At 36.7% G+C, this 21,474-nt stretch overlaps 1 protein-coding gene across 1 annotated transcript; it reads left to right on the top strand.

Moving 5' to 3' along the window:
• Positions 1–416: 416 nt before the first annotated feature.
• Positions 417–19,215, top strand: LOC306869046 (FERM domain-containing protein 5-like; the record flags this gene model as incomplete). Its single annotated transcript, XM_079415619.1, has 14 exons — positions 417–518; positions 9,084–9,188; positions 9,935–9,977; positions 10,138–10,216; positions 10,427–10,524; positions 10,674–10,797; positions 10,948–11,035; positions 11,169–11,257; positions 11,368–11,431; positions 11,526–11,617; positions 12,104–12,178; positions 12,277–12,345; positions 12,431–12,537; positions 16,012–19,215. 14 exons carry the CDS (start codon positions 417–419, stop codon positions 16,590–16,592), a joined length of 1,716 nt encoding a protein of 571 aa, XP_079271745.1. The 3' UTR covers positions 16,593–19,215.
• Positions 19,216–21,474: the final 2,259 nt, after the last annotated feature.

Here is a 21,474-nt window from a genome sequence, read left to right as displayed (position 1 = left end):
TAATATAAAGAGAAACTCTTCTCATAAACGTGGTGTGCTGTCTTTCTCTGATTTTTTTAATAAGTGTTAATGATTCTCCAGAAGACAAATCTATCTTCATCTAAACAGTTATGATCATCGACTTTCTCTGGCTTCCCGTTTATGAATACATTCCGCCTCAGCCCTCCCCAGAAATAATGCATGAATATGGATGGGCTGTTGTGCCTGAGTCTATTCAGTGCATTGGACTACCTCCAACGTTGGCATAAAACCACCAACGGCAGAGGAGACCACATCGTCCAGTCCAAAGGATAACAATGGGGAGCGATGACTCAAAAGGGCTTCTGATCACAGAGAAGGGTCTGTCTGGCATGTCTGCAGTGAGTGACATGTTGCGCTCGTCCTAAACGCTCATGCGTCTGTACTGACTGGCCAATATGTTGAGCCGACTGATGAGTGGCAGCGACCGGAGTCTTGCCAGGGAATTCAACTGTACGGTGCGACTGCTGGACGACTCGGAATACACTTGTACGGTTCAGGTTAGTATTAACATGTTTTCATCATCACGAGCGGGTGATCCCCGTCACCGACACACGTGTCTCAATGCTCGCGCTGCTGATGCTGCGCATTCAAGCGGGAATATCCGCGAGCATCTGGACACTGCACAAGGGCTGCAATGCGTAATGGCTAATTAACGTGTTAGGAAATTTCCTTTGCCTCACGCGATGAGTGAATCAGCGCTAGTTTCGGTGACCCGTCTGTTGCCTTTAGAGAGCAGCGGGTCACCTGTCACGTAGTGCCTGCCGCCAGCCCGAGAGACCTGAGTCACATTCAGCGGCAAGAGACACTATTAGAAACTGGAAAGGTTTCATAAATTGCCTCTTGGGGCGAACTATCCTCGATAACAACTGCTGAAAGATTGTAGTAGCCTACGTGCAATACTGTAATGGGGATATAGCTGTTGTGCTTCTTATTTGGCCACAGATACAAGCCACATTATTATGCAATTCAAAAGCCAGACTGTTTCTTTAGGCATTCAGAGATGCTTTGTTTCTACCGTTTGCCTAAAGCAGCCTAAAAGTCTGGATGAAAGATTAATTGATTTGCAAAATTGTTGATTAGAAATTCATAAATGACTTGTATTGAGTTGCATGAATGCATTACTATTTCCTGATATTAACTGAACAGTTAAAAGGAAGGTTTGGGACATGCAGCAAAACCATTGGCTGATGAACAGTGGTTCTGTTTTTCATCCACATAGTGGAGCTTGAACAGCAAGAGCAATGAAAATGTCTCAGGTCCTATATCAGTGTCAGGCATGTTTTTATCAATGAGTTCCCTCTTGGGCCAAATATTCACAGATGTTCAGGATCAACAATATAGTTGCAGGAGCCTGTGTGCAATGTACTGTGGTGTTAAAGCAGTACCTGTTCTGGCTAAAAAACTTCAGATCTATCAAATCTTCAGTTAATGTGTATATTTTGAAGTTCATTTTAAACGAGACACAACTGACATGCATTTTGGGCTAAATATTGAAAAAAGAAGTTGCTTATCACTTACAATTATCAGGATCAGCCTTTCACAACTTCCTTGCATCTCTACAACATAAAATACAAATGTAGACTGTAGCAGATAATATTTGAGTGTTTGTGTACCATGTTCGCAAAAAAAAAAAAAAAAAAAGGTACTGGTAATTTTAGGACACTCTCCGCTAATTTATGGACATTTTCTTTAACCCAAAACCACAACACAATGTGTTAATGCACAATTTAAACTACAAGAAAAACATGTGAAAAACCAATTCAGAAAATTCTTTCATATTAACACAGTAGATTGGGCTGTATTTTTTTAATAGACTGAACAGTGCATTAAATATATATAATATAGGGAAATATCTATAGGATCATGTATCTGAATATTTTGGTGTGACAGTTTATCATGGCTACATCAGCGAGTTACTGGATTTTGTGAGGATATTCAAGGTTTAGTTGAGGCAGAATTCTTGACAACTGGAACAATATATAAAATCTTATTCTAAGACAAGAAGTTCACTGATTTGAAATTTCGTAAGCGTTCTGTGTAAGTTATTTTCACATGGGGTTTCACAACATGAAACATTAACTCTTGGAAGAGTGCATTGGTGATGGTCTTCACTGATGACACTAGTTGTGTGAGGTCATGTCTGTCTTGTGTCTGGGAATATCAATCTTAGATTGTGACATTCCATTGTCCTTGGAATTCTGTGTGATGCTGTGGTCTCCATAGCAACAGGCCGATTCCATCATCAGTTCCCAGCTGCTCCTGCTCTCGTCAGACAGGATATGAGCACACATGTGCACACGCACATACCCATCTCTAACACAGGATTCATTCAAACATGGCGGTTGTATATTGCATATAGAGTCTTCTCCTGTCCTTTCCTTCCTGTGTCCCACTTGGGATCGTCCTCTGTAATTGATTGATCAGGACAGTGGAGTTTGTTTAGTGATGAAATGCTTATTAGTGAAATATGGCCTCTCTGTTTTAAGAGACTGCTGACAGTGTTTGGCTCCTGGCAGTCACACATCTAGAGACCAGATATCTGAGACACTCACACATATACCTTCATTACAGAGCTCACCTTTGTGTAGGTCAGCGATTGCCTCTCAGGTAGATTTCACTGCTCATTGTTGGGCCACACATAATACATGCCTGTCAAATGCAAGATGCCAACTATTTAGATAATAAAATGTTATATAACTCTCGTCAGTTTGTCCACTGTAACATTGTTGACTTGTCCTATCTGGGCTGCATTGTTCTAATTAACATTTCAGAATCTTAATGAACTTCATAAGAAAGTAGTTGTTGAGGGCATGTCCTTGAGGAAGGCACATCTTACATGGTTTGGAGTGTCTAATTGCTTCCTTTTCCTTCATGTCTCACAGCTGCATGCATGATGATTTTCAGTTGTTCTCATGGGGGTAGCTTCTTTTTTCTGTCAACACATATTATCAATAACTTTAACCAAGTCCTTTTTAGAATGAAAGCAATGGTATTATATTTTTCTCTACTTTTTCTCCCATGATGGTGTTGTTTTTCATGGGGGAAAAAGAGAAAAGATGAGATGTAATGAGGCTTGTGCCACACAAAGATTGTGCTGTATACAATCTGTGCATTTATGAGTGATTGGAGGAAGGGTTATTTATTGTAGGCCTTGTATCATTATTTATCGCACACCTTTGAATTGAAAAGAATCCTCAACTCTTGCCTATCAAGGACAAGCCAGATATCAGCAGACTCTCATTCTCATTCACAACACAAAAGCAGATAGTTATCAATGAAGTGCACATAACTCCTCTTAGAACTTGGATATTTAAATAAATTAATTAATTAATTTAATTATAAAAACAAAGATTTCATTGCTTAGAAAGTTTTTTTCCCTCACAGTACTTCAGTAGTTATTTTTTTCCACAGTATCCAGTAGTTATATTGTCCTGAAGAGTAATAATTGAAACGGAAGGCTATTACAAACTCAACCTACTGTGTAATTTGTAAAATGACCGTGGGGTATGGCTAGTTCCTCTGCCTCGTTGAATCAAACTCCTCAGTCAGTCAAAACAACAGAGAAAATGAGAGACAAAAATTGTGACAGATTTCATTCTGTTCGTGATAAAATGCATAAAATTAGTGTCATAGTGGCTGGATAACATAATGTGCAGAATATACCCCCCCCCCCCCCCCCCCCCCCCACACACACACACACAATTATGGTTTATCTAAATGTATTCAATGCAAATTCCCATTGCTCAAACATCAGAGATGGTGCTAGCAACACCAAGGTCATGGGTTCAGTTCTCAAGACATACATGAACTAATAAAATGTTACCTAAAATAGGCCAAATACACAAATGTAGATTAAATTCAGATACTTATTATCTTGCATGGTAACGATACAAAGACACGTCAGCATGAAGTTATGCATATTTAAATCTCTTTGACTGTCAGACAATGTAAAGGTATTGTTTGCATGCCTACTTTCATTTTCCAAGTCCTCTTCTTACACTCCCTGCAGCAGTGACAGTGCATGTCTTTCTGACTTTGTTTCTGTCTTGAGCTAATCTAACAAGACAAACAACAAACCAAGAATTAGATAATCTGGGCTTCTTGTCCCCCACAATTTAGTGTGCTTGCCAGTACATTGAAATGTGAAAGGATGACTTTATATCTCACTTGTTTTATATATATAAAGACTTTACTGGTTTACTTTAGTTGGCACTATTTTGCTCCTGCTCAGATGCTGCCTGTAAAATGATCTTCAGGCTATGCAACTAACAGATAAGATGATTTGATAAACCAGGTCAGGGTGAATTTACACTTTGATGGAAAATTTGATTAAATACAACAGGACAAGTCATTCTGTGAAAACATGCTTTATATAGAAGTTGATTACAGCCTAACCAAATAATTTTCATGGGATTTTACTTCAAAGCAATGGAATATTTGTTTGTATGAATAATTTAATATTTGTTTGTATTTAAAGAGGCGAGTTCTTGTTCGTGTTGCACTGGCCAACATGACAGTTGCATTGGACTGTTACCAATGTACTGTAGAGACATTGGGCCCACCTGAGGTGTTCTGCTTCCTGTAACATAAAATATTTTATTCAAACTACTGATATGACTGACTAAAGGTAAACATTTTAAATTTACCATTATTTATTTACCCTTATATCATTCCCCATTTGGCTTTCTTTCTGTTGTGGACAAAAAGAGATGTCGATGTTACTTTCTTTTATAAAATAAATGCATATAGTGTCAACAGGTTATTAAACTAATAGTTCACCCAAAATGGAAAATTCTGTCATTATTTACTCAAGTTGCTTCAAATCTGTGTGAATAGCTTTTTTCTGCTGAACACAAAATATGATTCTCATACAACCTGTGAGTAAATGATAGCAGAATTTAAATTTTGGGTGGACTAACCCTTTAAACTCCAAAAATGCTGGACTAGGCCTATATCATATTCGTATAAAAATGCACAGCAAGGAATAAAACCTGTAGCAACACTTACATTTTAGGACTAAACAGACTTCTGTTTAGTATGTGGGAGAATTGAAACTGATCTCTTGTTTGATACAAACCTGCCTCGGAAATTAGGGGAATATGTTTCTGAGTAAATCTTGGCCATATGGCATAATTGCAAGATTTTGATGCATGCTCCAGTGCAGCTGTCTAAATGATGTGGAAAATTTGGGGTTTTGCATATAAAGTATTTAAAGAGTGTAGAGCGTTGGAAAGATTTCATTAAGAACATAATCATCTCCTTACACTATTTGGTTGTCATGCAGAGGCAAGCAAGCAATAACCAGACACTGCTTTTTACCAAGAGAACCATATAAACCATTTATATCCCTCTCTCTCTCTCTCTCTCTCTCTCTCACACACACACACACACACAAACATACACGCACACACATGTAAACAGACACACAAATCACACCTTTACATCTCACTAGGTTTCCCTTCTCATGACTTGAAAGGCATAATTTATTAATATTGTTTGTGATGCAGATATGGAGCTGATTTGAATATTTAAAAAGAGTGAATAGAAATCTGAGAACAAACTGGGATGACTAGTGTCAGACATTGCTTGCATTTTCTGACATGAACTCTGCCTCCCTTCCAATCATTTATAAAAAATAAACAAAATACTTGATTGACTGATTTTTCTGTTGCTGTGTATAAAATCTCCAGCTGTTTTTCACACCACTGGACAAATACTCCACATTAGTGCTTATGATATCTGATAAGCCAGTCTGCTGGTTCACATCTGTCTGTTTAGAATCCTGAAAGCTGCTGTCATGACCCTGATCCTGCTGTCATGATTCCTGAACTGCTTTTTGCAGATAATAATTATTTTAAATCTGACTTTCCTCTATCACACAGCTCTAAAGCTTTCTAAGATGCCTTTAAAGTGCTGTGTGAATGTTAATATTTGATTGAGCTCTGATGTCTCCAGAGAGATTCTGAAATATTAAGCTCTCTCTGGAGCAAGAGACATAATGCTGGAACTTAAACAGAAGTCAGACCACATGCTCACACCCTCTCTCTTTAATTTTACTCTGACTGCCACTGTAATTATTGCCACCACCTGGGCTTGATGTATCAGACTGTTCACCACTGTAACAAAATACCTCATTTAGCAATTCCACTAACTGCAAGATTGCGATCACAAGTGGTGATCCATAAGAGGAGGCAAATTAACCTGAATATAAAAATTATATTTAAAAATATAAAAAGTTTATGTTTAAATATAAATATGCCCAACTGGTATTAAGGGGCCCAAAGTGTGCCAAGAAAAATGTGGCAAATAGTACATAAATATGCAAATTAGGATTACTTAGGAAATTAGAAAAAAAAAAAAAAAATGAAAATGAAAATATATAATCAACACCGTTTCTTTATTATATTTTATTTTTCTCTTCAGGTTTGCATGTTACAGCACACTAAAAAAGATACAGTGTTTATAAGGTACATTTTACACATTTCTAACATTCTTTTTTTTTTATAAATGGGTCTTGAATATATGAATATATACAGGGTCATATATAAATTTGCAGTAATGAAGGAGTGGAGGATGGAGTTCATCTTCAGATAGGTGAATAGATGTCAGGTCGGTATCATCTGTGCATGGTCACATAACCAAAAGCAAAAATTATAAAAATCAAACATGCACTCTTTTGAGTTAATCAATATTGATATATCAGCCTCACTGATAAATACTTCATGGATTGCCACTAACCCCAGTGACTGGAGAACATCGGTGCTATTTCGAAGTCTGCCCCCCTTAGGTTTCTGTTAGGCAGGTTAGACAGTTTATATTATCCTGTGTATGAAATAGAGAGGGGTAACAGATTTGCAATATGCAAACAATTTGCAATATGAAATTAATTGTGGAGAGGGCTTTTATATGTTACCATCTGAGGAGCATCCTCTTCAGAGGTGTGTGTATGTGTATTTGAGTGAGTAAGTGAAGAGCAATGCACAGTGCTAACAAACAGTGCTTACATTGACTGTGTTTATGTGACTACTCACCAAGGCGGGCATACTGTTATATTTCTGTCACATGATTCTATCATTTACATTAAGTCTATGCTTTGTTTGTTATAATGAATAGATTTGGACATCAATATTGCATCATTTTTCTCACGGTGAACAACACATATTTACTGCATTTGCATTACTGTAGGGGTAGGTTTAGGGTTGAGGTAGGTGTAGACATTAATAAACCATAATCTGATAGGTAGCATTTTTTGTTGGCAAATTGTACTACCTGATTTAATGGGAGGTAGCAAAATCTGACAGGGCAGCACAAATCGACAGAACACCGGGCCTGCTTTACAAAGTGTGTAGGTATAGTGCAAATGGGTTTTTGTGGAGTTAATTTATCTAAATTGTTCTAGGTTTAACGATCTTGTATTGGTGATCTGTTTTAATATAGAACTTGGTCTAAAATATTTCAGTTATAATAAGGGTTGTCATTGTTTGTTGTTATTGGTGAATGTCTGTTTCTCAGATATAAAATGTGTGGCCCCCTTGAAAACAAAATGCTTTCTTCCCCCCACCCAATTCTGTACATTGTGAACTTCAAGCGTTTGCTGGGGGTCCTCAGTGCCAGCCTTACACCCTGTCTAAGAGTGCGCCAGCGCCTCACCCCAGGGTGTGCACGAGTAAACCGGGTGACAGTTCGTGCCAGTAACCGGATGCTGCGTCGCGGCACAATTGAAGCAGCAGACCTGACTTTCTTTTCATAATTACTGAAAACAAGCTACGTAGCTACTTGAATCTGAGTACAGCAGCTTACAGTATAAACTTAAGTGGTCTGGAGTTGATTGCTGTCGTGACACCTGCGAACAGCACTGAACACGCACTGACAACTGTAAATATATTATTATTCCAAACTTTTCATTAACTAAGTCTGTAGAGCAAAAAAAAAAATTAATTTACTGTTTTTATTTAGAATCCTGAACTCTATTAATTTGTCTAATTTTTTTTTTTATCTTGGTAAAGATGAGAGACCTGGCGAGCCACATGATTTCTTACAAAGAGCCAGGTGTGGCTCATAAGACATAGGTACCTGACCGGTGCGGTAACCTCTAATGCTGTGTTGGATTCGGTGATCCTACAATAAAGCTGTGCTCACAACAGGCCAAAATCTGATATAAAATACAGGAGGTTTTACATCACTAGCAAGAATTTGGGTAACGTTTAATTTAAACCAATCTGTGTGAAATAAGGGGGGGGGGGGGGGTAACTGATATTGGTAACTTGTAACGCTATGTTGTCGAATTCAGTGACCCTGCTACCTGATGCTGTTCACGTCAGGCAGAATTGCTTTGTAAAACAGAATATTGGTAACATTAAAGCCATTTAGTGTAAAATAAGGGGGGGGGGGGGGGGGGGGGGGAATGGTTAGAAAACATTATAACCATTGTGTATGAAATAAGGGGGGGTACAGACTTCAGTAACTTGTGTTATCTGTATGTACTGTAGGCTATATCTATTTGGTAAATGAAATAATATACAGGAGGTTAGACATCACCAGAAAGAATCTGGGTAACATTAAAAGCCATTATCTGGTAATTGATTTCAGTAACCTCTAATACTGTGTTGTCAGATTTCGTGACTCTGCTGTGTATCTGAAGCTGTTTACATCAGGCAAAAATGCTTTCTAGGAAATACATGAGGTTAGTGTGAAATGGGGGAGAATATGATTTCGGTAACTCGTTTTTATGCTGTGTTGTCAGATTCAGTGCTGTATATCTGCTGTTTACCCTGCTTTATGCCTACAATATAAAATATAAGAGATTAGACATCAACAGAATGAATTTGGGTAACATTAAAGCCATCCCATGTAAAAGAGTAATGGATTTTTGTTCAAGAGCTAAAATTCCTCCAAACATTACACAGTTTAGAAATAGTGCAATGTAGAGCTAAACTTGCACTTCATGGGATGGCAGCAAAGAAAGTAGAGTGATGAGGCATTGTGAAAAGAAATGATCCAATATGATCCCAAGGACTGTGTCCCAGCATTGTCTCATTGATTCCTGTGTTTCTCTGTTCCAGAGGGATGCAAAAGGGCAATGGCTGTTTGAGCAGGTCTGTCAGCATCTAAACCTGCTTGAGAAAGACTACTTTGGCATCAGATTTGTGGACCCAGACAAGCAACGGGTGAGTTCCTATAGTATAAATATGAGTTGTTAGTAGTCTACAACACTTGTGGATTATTCAGCCAATGTAGCATTGAAAATATTAACAAAACTATGTAAGAAGACTTTCAGAAAATACAATCAAATGATCAGACTCATCACAGCCTGCTCTCCGTCACATCCATTTAATATTTGTATCTACCCTAATAAGGTTAAAGGGATAGTTCACCCAAAAAATGAAAATTCTGTCATAATATACTCACCCTCAAGTAGCTCCAAACCTGTATGAATGTCTTTGTTCTGCTGAAAACAAAGGAAGATATTCTGAAGAATGTGGGAAACAGAGCAGTTCTGGGGCACCATTGACTTCCATAGTATTATTTTTTTGGTTACAAACCTTCTTCAAAATATCTTCCTTTGTGTTCAGCATAACAAAGAAACTCATCCAGGTTTGGAACTACTTGAGGGTGAGTAAATGATGACAGAATTTTTGGGTGAACTATCCCTTTAATACTAATACATAAAGCTCAGAGCTGTAATTAACCATGCCTGATGAATGTATCAATGTTATTGTGTGTGCATGAGCGTGAAGCAGGACACCCAATGATCACTTGATGCTTATTCAGATGAAGAGCTGCAAGGTGTGATGCAATAGATATGTAAAGTGGAGGACAGTCATCAGTTGACAATACTGGTCATAACAATGTGTTAAACTGGAATCACTATCTGCATTATAGACATCATTTCTTTTTGATTTTGTTGTTTCAGCATTGGCTGGAGTTCAGCAAGGCAATTACCAAACAAATGAGATGTAAGTCATATTGTATGTGGAAAATCCCAGCTACATCCATTTTATACATGTTGTGAAAAGAACGATAATTGCATTCATATCCCTCATTGATATCCCTCGTAAATGCCAAAAGATTATACTGACTGCTTAATTATATCTACATGAATGTTTTATGTCCTAGCCCAGCCACCCTACACTATGTGTTTGCGTGTTAAATTCTATCCTCCGGACCCTGCAACTCTTAAAGAAGAGATCACTAGGTACAGCTCATTAATATGTAGTCTATTTTTGTTCAAAATGTGTATATTTAGTTTAGTATGTATATATTTAGCAATACATAATCAGAAAGAACTATATGGAATTGGAATATGGAATATTGTACAATACAAGTTTTAGAAACTTATACAATACTCTGAAGTATTTATGAGGAGCGCAGTGACAGTTTAATACGTCCTCTGCATTGTTTTCAGATACCTGGTCTTCCTACAGATTAAAAGAGATTTGTATCATGGCCGACTCCTGTGCAAAAGTTCAGATGCTGCTACATTGGCTGCATTTATTCTGCAGGGTAACAGCAAATCACAGTCTCTCAGCAGCCATTTTTTCAGTATTATATTATGGCATCTCAAGAGCTTTGTTATATATGATTGACATTACTGTAAGACAAGACTCAAGATGACACTGGTTTAGTTTCATTCTCTCTCATATTTTTTTTAGCTGAGATTGGAGATTATGACCCGGGGAAGCATCCGGAAGGTTACAGCTCTAAATTTCAGTTTTTTCCCAAGCATTCTGAGCGCCTGGAGCGCCGTATTGCTGAGATCCACAAATCCGAGCTGACGTAAGCTTACATTCAATTAGCCTGACACATGCAGTATGTCACTCTTTTTAAAGGGACATTAGCTTTGTAATGGAGAGATTAAATGTAATTTATGAAATTTACCTGCTAGAACAAATGCAGCCAATTAACTAGTCTGCTCATTTCCTACAGAGGCCAGAGTCCTGAGACAGCTGAGCTGAACTTCTTAAAGAAAGCTCAGACTCTTGAAACATATGGAGTAGATCCACACCCATGCAAGGTCAGGAGCAAAACTTATCAGCTGCCCATTTCCAGGAAATCGTTTCAAAGTACAACAGAAGTATCCTAACTGAAAATAGTCTGTTAAATTTTACATTCATAAAGAAAGTAATTTATTTATTTTTTGATCACAGGATGTGTCTGGTAATACTGCATTTCTCGCATTTACCCCATTTGGCTTTGTGGTACTACAGGGGAACAGGAGGATTCATTTCCTCAAATGGTGAGAGAGGGGAAATTAATCTCTCATATCATTTTCATTTGCTTAGCAGTCAAGATCAAATGACTGTGTGTTTATGAATAACTATGACAGCGTTTTATCTTATTGTACAGGAATGAATTGACCAAACTGAAGTTTGAAGCAAAGACATTTCATATATATGCAACTCATCAAGAGGTGAGTGAAATCAACGCAGCCCCAGATAATGCAGAAGAACAAAGAGTCAAAAGTAAATAATAACACTTTCTGACCTCCTGTGACATTTACTAAGGATCAGAAGATCATCTTGACATACTTTGCTCCAACACCTGAGGCTTGCAAGCATCTATGGAAGTGTGGGGTGGAAAACCAAGCTTTCTACCAGTATGTTCACATGATTTGACATATCAGATTAAAATTAAGATCAAACATTGACATAAACTTCTTACCTATGCTTATTAGTTAACACCAGTGGTTCTCAAGCAGTTGCATAAACAAAGCCACTGTTGAGACTGTGTCTTAAGAACTAGTTTGGCCAACTATCAATTAACCAAGTGGTAATCAGTCTTACTTTTTCAAATTCGACCAACTTTATGTGTGTGTGTGTGAAACTGACTTTTGTAACTGTCCTCAGCAAACTTCGAAGGGTATACGGTATTACATAAAGTTCAGTACATAATAAAAACATTTAACTTCATTTAAATTCAAATGCTCAAAACACACTCACTCACACACACACACACACACAAATCAAGATGCAATCATATTGTGAATCTTAAATATTCTAGAATCACAGAATAATAATTTAAATAATAATTTAAACTGATTTATTTATTTATCTATCTCTCTTGTTTTCTTTATTTCTTACAGGTTTGAGAAATCAAGTCAAGTTCGCACTGTATCTAGTAGTAATCTTTTCTTCAAAGGCAGCCGCTTTAGATATAGGTGAGTATTATCTGCTATGGTGGTTATTAAGTATTATGCTAATTAATGGATTAGCTGTAAGCGTCGCACATATTTTGGTTACATAATTTATCTTAAAGTGGTAAAGTGGCCAAGGAAGTGATGGAACAGAGTGCCAAAATCCGACGACAACCTCCAGAGATCCACAGGTGAGTTCCCCCCAATGTTTCATTGAAAGGTTTAATATACTTGACAGTATGCCTATTGCTATATCACATCTTTTTGTGTGTTCAGGGCTGGGATGGTCCCCAGTAGGAGTTGTCCTTCCATCACTCATGGCCCACGACAGAGTAGCGTTCCCCGAACACGAAGAAGAGCAGTCCATATTTCCATCATGGAGGGTAAGCCTATGTGCCTACTGCCTACGTTTTATATCAGAGAATAGTATTTTCTATTCTCTAACTCGACCGCTAACCATAAACATATCCCTCTCAGAAACGTGCTCTAAACAACAGTTTTAAATATAAACTTGATTTGGCTGATTTATACACCTTAAGGTCTGGCTCAGTAGTCAGTGTTCAACTGGTTTCACTATATTAGTGAGGACATTTTTGATTTTGAGGACTGTTGGACCTCACAAGTATAGTCAAACCTGTGCACACACAAACACACCAACTTTAGCATATAAGAACAACAACTGAATTGAATTCGAATGGAGGTAGTAAGCAGATTTGTGACTAGAAAAACAATATTAGTGCATTCTGTGTCTTCGGAATTCAATGCAACTCAAGGCAAAAAATGTTAGTCCATAGGCACTGAAATGCTGCCATCTTGTGGTATAACGTTTTTGTTTCCCCTCTCATGGGGTGACTATAATATAATAAAAACACTCCATGGATTTTTGGTTTGTTTTATCTCTCCACTTGGAATCTTTATTGTGTCCTTACTGGAATATAACGTGCCTTACTCTACCCTTACTGGAATATAACAGAATATTTTAATGCCTGACCCTTACTGCCAATATTTTAATAATAGATTTTTTTATTTATTTTTTTATTACAATTCACAATTGCAGTTGTGAAAATACAATTCAGGGTGAAGTGTTTTTTTTTTTTATATATATATCATTCCCCACACACAATTAGGTAAAAACACATAGACTACTGTTCAGAAGTTTGGGTTAGATTTCTTAATGTTCTTGAAAGAAATCTTTTATGCTCTTATTTATTTGATAAAAAAAAGTAAAGATTATAATATTGTGACATTTTCTTACAATTTAAAATAACTCTTTTCTTTTTAATATTGAAATTGAAATGCAATTTATTCCTGTGATAACAAAGCTGATTTTCAGCACCCATTGCTCCAGTATTTAGTGTCACATGATCTTTTAGAAATAATTCTAATATGCTGATTTGCGTCTCAAGAAATGTTCTTATTATTATAAATAGCAAAAACAAAAGAGTGCTCTTGACAGGAATAGGAATACACTACACTCCAGCTATCTTTATTACTCTGTGTAACACGAGAGCTGCTCTCATTGTGCACAATGTGACCAGACGTTCACCTGTTCCAGTCACTTTACTGACACTGCCAACTGCCATCATGGTTGTGTTTGTGTGTGAGGGTACTGTATAAGTGTGTTTTATATTTTGAGTTTGAGATTAGTTTTATTCTAGTACATGCTCTGCACAGAAAGTCTAGTTCTAAAGTATAACAGACACAATGTGCTTGCAAAAAGTAGTACCAGTATATTTAAAATAATTTACTATATTAAAGTACAAAGTAAATGCTAACAGAAAATACAAGGCTTCATATGCCTTACATGTGGGCTGGCAGTTTGTGTCATACACAAGAAAATACAGAGACAATGAGGACTGACAAACTTGTCCAACTATAAGAATCAACAGTGCTATTATTACACAGTCTATAAATAGAGAGCCTGTCCATGTATGTCATATGGTGTGTGTCAGAATGAGTGTGTGTAGTGTATGTGTTCCTTTGTTACAGGCCATAATGGGTTTGAGGGGGGTTGGAGCATGCTGGGGAGCTGGGCTTTTGGGCATACTGGGACTTACGGAGCTTTAGGGCTTTAGGGTGTTCTCGCTTTCTCACACTCAGTTTTACAAGTGCACACACACAACATTGTGTTATGTATTTTTGTTCAGGAGGATAGATTTTGGCAAGGGGTCTAGTGGTGATACACTTACTCAGGGCTGAGAACATCACACACGTTAGCGGCTACATTCTGAAACCATGGTGAAGTGTCTCATACGGATTAAGACAAAGGTGAACGTTCACCTGCGGATGATCAACCACTGTTACCGGGATGTGAAGGTACGGGTGTTGACGATGGGACCTAGGCTATTAGGGAAAGCTCTAGGGGCTCTGCCTCTGTTCCCATCCTTGCCCAGCTCCTCCACTTCCACTGGAGCTTCATCTAGACTTGGTGTTCAACCCACCAGCACTGGAGGTAAAGTTCCTGGTCGTTTGGAACAGCTGGACATTCAACTTATTTTAGTGTGACTGCATTTGAATGTGCACATATATAGCGGATTAGAGTGTGACCATTGTTAGCATGGATTGTGTGTAGCTTTTATGGATTTTGGGTGGAGCTATATTTTCATATGTTGTCTTGTGGTTATTTAGATCTATATATAAACATTTTTTATTTACATCATAGTGCAATTTATCAGTATATATTAAAAATTGTATTTCTCCTTTCCCAATAACATTTTCTTTCTTTATTTCTTGTGTGGTGAATAAATATTAATATGCAATGTATCAGTGACGTCACAAGGTTTGCTGTTATTAAACACATGAGAACTTGTTGCAGCAATGTTTAACCAATTTGTTAGAATTTGCAAGCTGGTATTTGATTATTTTTCAGCTATATTTGGTTGGGACATAATATTAAGTACTTTTCTTGCGTCTAGCTCAGCAAGCTTTCTGAAACTTTCTGCAAGTTGGGCATATCAATTATATGGAGAAAGCTTGGATACTAATGTGCTGAAGTAGTAGATTTTCCACACATTTGCAAATGTAAAACTGTTAATGATCTATTTTAATACTTTTGAGCATTATAGGCCAGTGTTGCAGTACATTTATGAAATCAGTATAATACATTAGAGTTGGGTAAAATTCTGAATGTATTAATTGGCTCCCTTTTAGATCATTAGTTGGGATTTGAAAAGAACTGGCCAGACCACAGGAAGTTGAATTGGTATTTAAAGGAAGTGTAGTATTCTGAATTACAGTTCAGAGAAATGTAACCGGTTATAGCATTCTGGGAAATTAAGTGTTGCTTCATCCTGGTCAGTATTGCTAACCAAGGCTGCATTTATTTGATCAAAAATCCAGTAATATTCTGAAAAATTATTATTATTCAAAATAACTGTTTTTTGTTTTAGTGTAATTTAAAATGTAATGTATTCCTGAGAGGGAAATACTCAGTCTTCAGTGTCACATGATTCTTTAGAAATCATTGTAATACTGTATTCTGATTTGTTGCTCAAAAAAGAGAAAGAAGTAATAATTAAATAAATAAATAAATAAATGAAAAGTTTTACATTTTTATTGAAACTGTGATATATTTTCAGGATTTACTGAAGAATAGAAAGTTCAAAAGAACAGCGTTTATTGAAATCGGGTCGTAAGACCATTCAAATTCTCAACTCTTTAAACTTTTAGGCTTTTAACTTCATTCTTGTCAAACCCCTTGTCTATCTAAAAATGACAATTATTGCAGTTTCTTACGTCAAATGTATAACTGCAATTCTACATCCTGTTTGGTATTCAGTTCAAATTATGAATGGCACAGACACCTGAAAGCACATCAACATGAAACACAATCACTGAACATCCTCAATGTATTTCAGGTCTGGAGTCCTTGCGCGACAGTGGCCATTCCACGCCAGTCCGATCGGTCTCCAATGGGAACTCATTCCTTCGCTCCCGTGGAAATGGAGCCGAGGGAGGACACGGAACAGCTGAATTCTCCGAGGACTCTTACAGTCCCTCTGACAGCGTGCTTCCCACACCGGTGTCCAATGACCCCTCAGACCCGGCTCAGGTTCGCCACACAAACGGCCCCCGCAGCAATCAAGAGGAAGGAGGAACAGAACTGTGTACTCAAAAACAGGCAAGGCCACAGGGCTTTAAACCCAAAGGGAAACGTTCTCAACTGGAGAATACCAGGCCAACCCAACATGGCCCAGAGGAAGGGGTGAATCAGTTCATCAGTAGTTTGGCACGTCTTTTCTTAGTGACCCTGGCTCTGCTCTTTGCCCTCCTTCTACTTCTTATTGTGCTAACAGAGTCTGAGCTGGACTTGGCCTTTCTTAGGGACATCCGGAGGACACCTGAATTCCAGCAGTTCCACTATGAATACTTTTGCCCCCTGAAGCGCTGGCTGGCCTGCAAGTTGCGCTGGATGGGTGGGCATCTCGTTAATAAATGAGTGTGTAATCACCCTTTCTGTCTCCTCAGAGAGTAGTCTGTAGTCTAAGAGTGGGACATTCTGAGCATTAATATCATGGTACCATGAAATCAAAATGAAATTACTATTATCTACATAGCCAAAGCCTTGGACTTCCTAATACCATGCCAAGACGAGAAAACTGTGTATGTTTCAGCTCTAGTTATTGTGAAATTGTTCTCTGCAGCACTACATTATAGTCGGGTAAAAAAAGGTATGTATAGCTCTTTAAATGCTGCCGTCACCCAATTGTAATTTATCTACCATTTAAATATAATATCTACACTCAAAGAATGTTCACCCAGACTGTGACGAGCAAGACCTCATACTGCAATCAAAGACAAAGATGCCTTTATTGGTCAGAAAATAGACAGGGGCTGGGACAGCCAATAAAGGGATAGTTCACCCAAAAATGAAAATTCTATCATCTTTTACACTCCCCCAAAATACTTTAGTTAATCTGTAAAACACATTTTTAAATAAAACCTGAGAGGTTTCTGTCCCTCCACTGTATATCCAGGTAACCAAAACTTAAAAGATCCAAACAGGATTTAAAGGCCTTAAACATACCTTAATTTGTGTTTTGAAGAGTAACCAACGTCTTATAGATTTTAAACAATATGAGGTTGAGTAAATGATGACAGAATTGTCTTAAATGACCTTGACCTTTTTGGGTGAACTATCCCTCTAATGTCGGATGTAAGCTTGTGCATGAGTTTTTTTGGATGATATTTTGTAAGTGTAAAATGTTGGTATAGGGTGTATATTTGATCCATACCATACTAAAACAAGACTGTTTGTCGATAGTATGGATCAAAGCCACTGACAGGGTTCTCTCTTTTAATGAGCTTCGGTAATGTTTTGGTGAGAATTTATTAACACTTTATAATAAGGTTTAATTGGTTAACATTAGGTATGATAAACTAACAATGAATAATCATTCATTCATCTTGGCTAATGTTAATTTAACATCTCTAACATTTCAAAGTATATACAGTATGAGTAAATTAAGATTAATGAACAAACATAAATTGACAATGAATAATAGATAATACATGAATTAACTTACATTAGTAAATGCAGTGGAAATCGTTGCTAATTTTTAGTTCATGATGCCTAATGGATTAATGAGTTCAACCTCATTAAAAGTATATATTAAATAAAGTATTACAGAAGGTACATTTGTATAAATGTTAGCACTAAGGTATGGGTCATCACAAATTTCCCACATAACATTTAACTATTAACACAGAGGGGACAAAAACCTATACTTCCTACTGCTATCCTATTCAAATAAACACTGATATTTAGTGGTAGATGGTGGCCTTGAGATTCAAATGTTCTGAAGAGGGTAAAGAAAGTGCTCCAGAAAGACAAAGTAATGTGAAATGTTTGAAAGTTTAAACTATTTCTGAAAGGAATAATCTATAATTTGTTCAATTATTTTTCCATGCAATATTATGCATAATTCATGTATAATTTTAGAGACCTCATTCATCCACTTGCACAACCTTAATGATCAAAATTAAAATGTGACAAATATTTCTGTAGGTGATGATAAATTTGTTGGTTAACCAGTTGTGTGGTTATGAAATTATCTTATCTAAAGGCATGGAATTTTTCAGCTTAAACCAAAATATGTTACATTTCTATTAATTTTCTGTTGCCTTCATGAGACACATTCAATATTAAAGAGTTGTATTGCTAAGGCCGTAAGACTAGTGGCACAGTAATTTAATTTCAATGACAACCTGATGGTAAATATAAGACACAAAGGTCTGTGGACATAATCACAGCTATGCACATTTAAATATCTTTGGTAAAAATAAATAATAAATCAAATAAAATGTTACTGGAACTTATTGGTACTCTCGAAATGTAAGGCCTGCAGCAAATGCAAATGTCCTTTGAATCATACTTAGGGGTTAAAAAGCTTAGAAAGGAACAGAGTGCTGTGTAAATCTTTTATCTACTGTGTGTGTCACTTGTGTATAGCTTCATAGAGTAGACTAGTACAATTGGAAAAAGTATGCAACAATAATAGTCTCTGTGGTGGTAATTATCATGTGAAAGAAATGAAGCAATACAAATGACACTGATAAGTCAGCAGAAAAGTTTTTTTTTTTTTTTTAACCTAGAGCAATGTGATGGTTCAAAACTGCATTACAAATTCAGTAACCTCAGAATTAGCTGATTGCTTGCCTGGCGCTGTGCCGGTTGCAAGCTGCAGGTCGTACTATAAATCAGCTCCCATATACTGTGACCGACTAATTCTTCAGATCTGTTACTGATGGTGATGGACGCTGTTTCAGCCATTTAAGATTGTAAGTTTATTCCAAGCAATAGCAGACTGAAATGAATAAATGTTGTAGCTCAGAAGACAATCTGAATGGATAATGAATCACACTGTTATACAATGACTCGGCTGTGCCTGAGCCCAGTGATCTTCCTGCTCACTGTAAAGCATCAGATTATTATTTTCTGTAAATTACATCACTTTTATTTGAATTGTTTCATACCATAAATGGTTTACCCTGTGTTGTACCAAGAATACATTAAAGCAGTTTATTTTTATGTTTTTCTAAAAAATAAATAAACCTTCTCCAAACCAAATTTAAATGAGTTTTCTGTAGTTTTACTGGCAAGCCCATTAAAAAACAAATGAGAAATGCCAAGGTCTGCAGTAGGTGATATTGGTTCTAATTTTAGTATTTAACAAACTGCCTTGAATGTAAATGTCAACATTGACATTGAACTATTTTGGAATAATCAAATCTAAAAATAATTTTCGGTAACCTTGCTGAGATCCTCTGAGACATCGTAAAACCAGAAACTACTCCAAATGGTCTTATTTTCTATAAATAAGTGTAACCAACTGATGTGAAAGTGCATGGGAAATGACCTTAACTAATACCTTATTGGATTTGAATAATCATTCGGAGTCTACAGAATAGTAGAGTGATCGTAGTAGAGTGGAGAAATCGTTGCAGTGTTGAGCCATTGCCACAAGTCGGCAGAAACACTCCTTTAAAAAGAAATCTCCCAACCGATTTTCACATATTTCTCATGTTCTTTTTTTATGCAAATATGTATATATTAATACAAACATATACATGTCACAACAGTAGTAGAAAAAAATTAAAAAGGGTATACAGAGAAAGAAAATAAAAAATGAACAAATAAAAAATGAACAAAAAAAAAATATATATATATATATAAATAATTTAAAATAAAAAATACACAGGAAAAAAATAAAAAAATTTAATTAACCAAATTAAAGTGACATAGTGCTTTATAGGTCTTTTTAGCTTTTCTGTTTCTAATATTGTGCAAAGTAGTACCATATTGTTTAATTTATTTGATAAAATGTTCACAATTTGGCTTAGCTGCAGCCCATTTCTTTACATGAATATGATATTTTTCAAGTAAAATAATTAAAAGAAATTGTACTTTTAGAATCAATGGTATCTTATACAAAAACAAATATGACATCATATAATTCTATTTGTATTAATGTTCCAAACGTCCTAGAAATGAAGTTAGAAACATCTACCCAAAATAATCTTGAGTATACACATTGAAAGAAAATATGAGTTACAGAGGGGTGAGCATATTTAAATAAATCCATATCAAAATATTTTACAAAATATGTCAACGATGCCATATTATATGTGTAAATCCTCAAATTGGAACAGGAAACTTTTTTCAGAGAAGAGATTAGACATTAAACAGACAATACAATAAAATAAAAGTTGAAAAGTAGAGGTGAGGGGAAGAATAAAAAAAAGGAGTAGACTGAACACAACACTGTCAACCCAAAATTATCCAGCCTTGTTTCAAACATAACTCCCTTTGCTTACAGCTCAGAGCAACATCGGTGCAAATTAACTGTCAGTGCTGCAAAACAACTGAATTATATGTTATTATCCGGGCTTTAATAATGGAAAATATACATGCTTATTTTATTTAGGCTTTGGGTTTAAGCTGACATTTTCTTTCATTGTAGAGTGCATAAATACAAAAATACACCAGGTATTTTATTCACAATTTGATAATGATGATGGAATTGACCTATCTTTACAAATAGATTATAATGATTATTTTAAATTAATTTAGTTTTTTAACTTTCTATTTATCAAAGAATGCTGAAAAACTGTATTTCTGATTTCTGAAGGATCATGTAACACTGAAGACTGGAGTAATGGCTGCTTTCAGCTTTGCCATCACAGGAATAAATTAGATATCAAAATCAATTAAAATAGACAACTGTTTTATTTAAACTGTAATAATGTCGTGGCCTAATGGTTAGAGAGTTGGACTCGTAATCCAAAGGTTGCGGGTTCGAGTCTCAGGCCGGCAGGAATTGTAGGTGGGGGGAGTGAATGTCCAGCGCTCTCTCCACCCTCAATACCACGACTGAGGTGCCCTTGAGCAAGGCACCGAACCCCCAACTGCTCCCCGGGCGCCGCAGCATAAATGGCTGCCCACTGCTCCGGGTGTGTGTTCACGGTGTGTGTGTGTGTTCACTGCTGTGTGTGCACGTTGGATGGGTTAAATGCAGAGCGAATTCCGAGTATGGGTCACTATACTTGGCAGTATGTCACTTTACATTCACATTCAAATAAATGCAGCCTTGGTGAGAATAAGAGACTTCTTTCAAAACTATTATAAATCTTACTGCCCCCAACTTGTGAATGGTGGTGTCTATATACAGACTGAGCCCATGTCATAAAAAGGATTCAGGGGATCCTGGTGTGACGTGATGTTCAACTGCATGTGGCACCACAGGTCCAATCCTTCACAAGCTTTTCATACTTCCACTAATGCACTCTAGATGAAAACTAGCAGGACCCCATCATGAAAT

This window comes from Barbus barbus (genome assembly GCF_936440315.1).
Source record: "Barbus barbus genome assembly, chromosome: 1".
In the NCBI taxonomy this organism is placed as follows: domain Eukaryota; kingdom Metazoa; phylum Chordata; class Actinopteri; order Cypriniformes; family Cyprinidae; genus Barbus; species Barbus barbus.
Note: the sequence above shows the minus strand (reverse complement) of the source record. Positions and strands in the feature narration are given on the sequence as shown.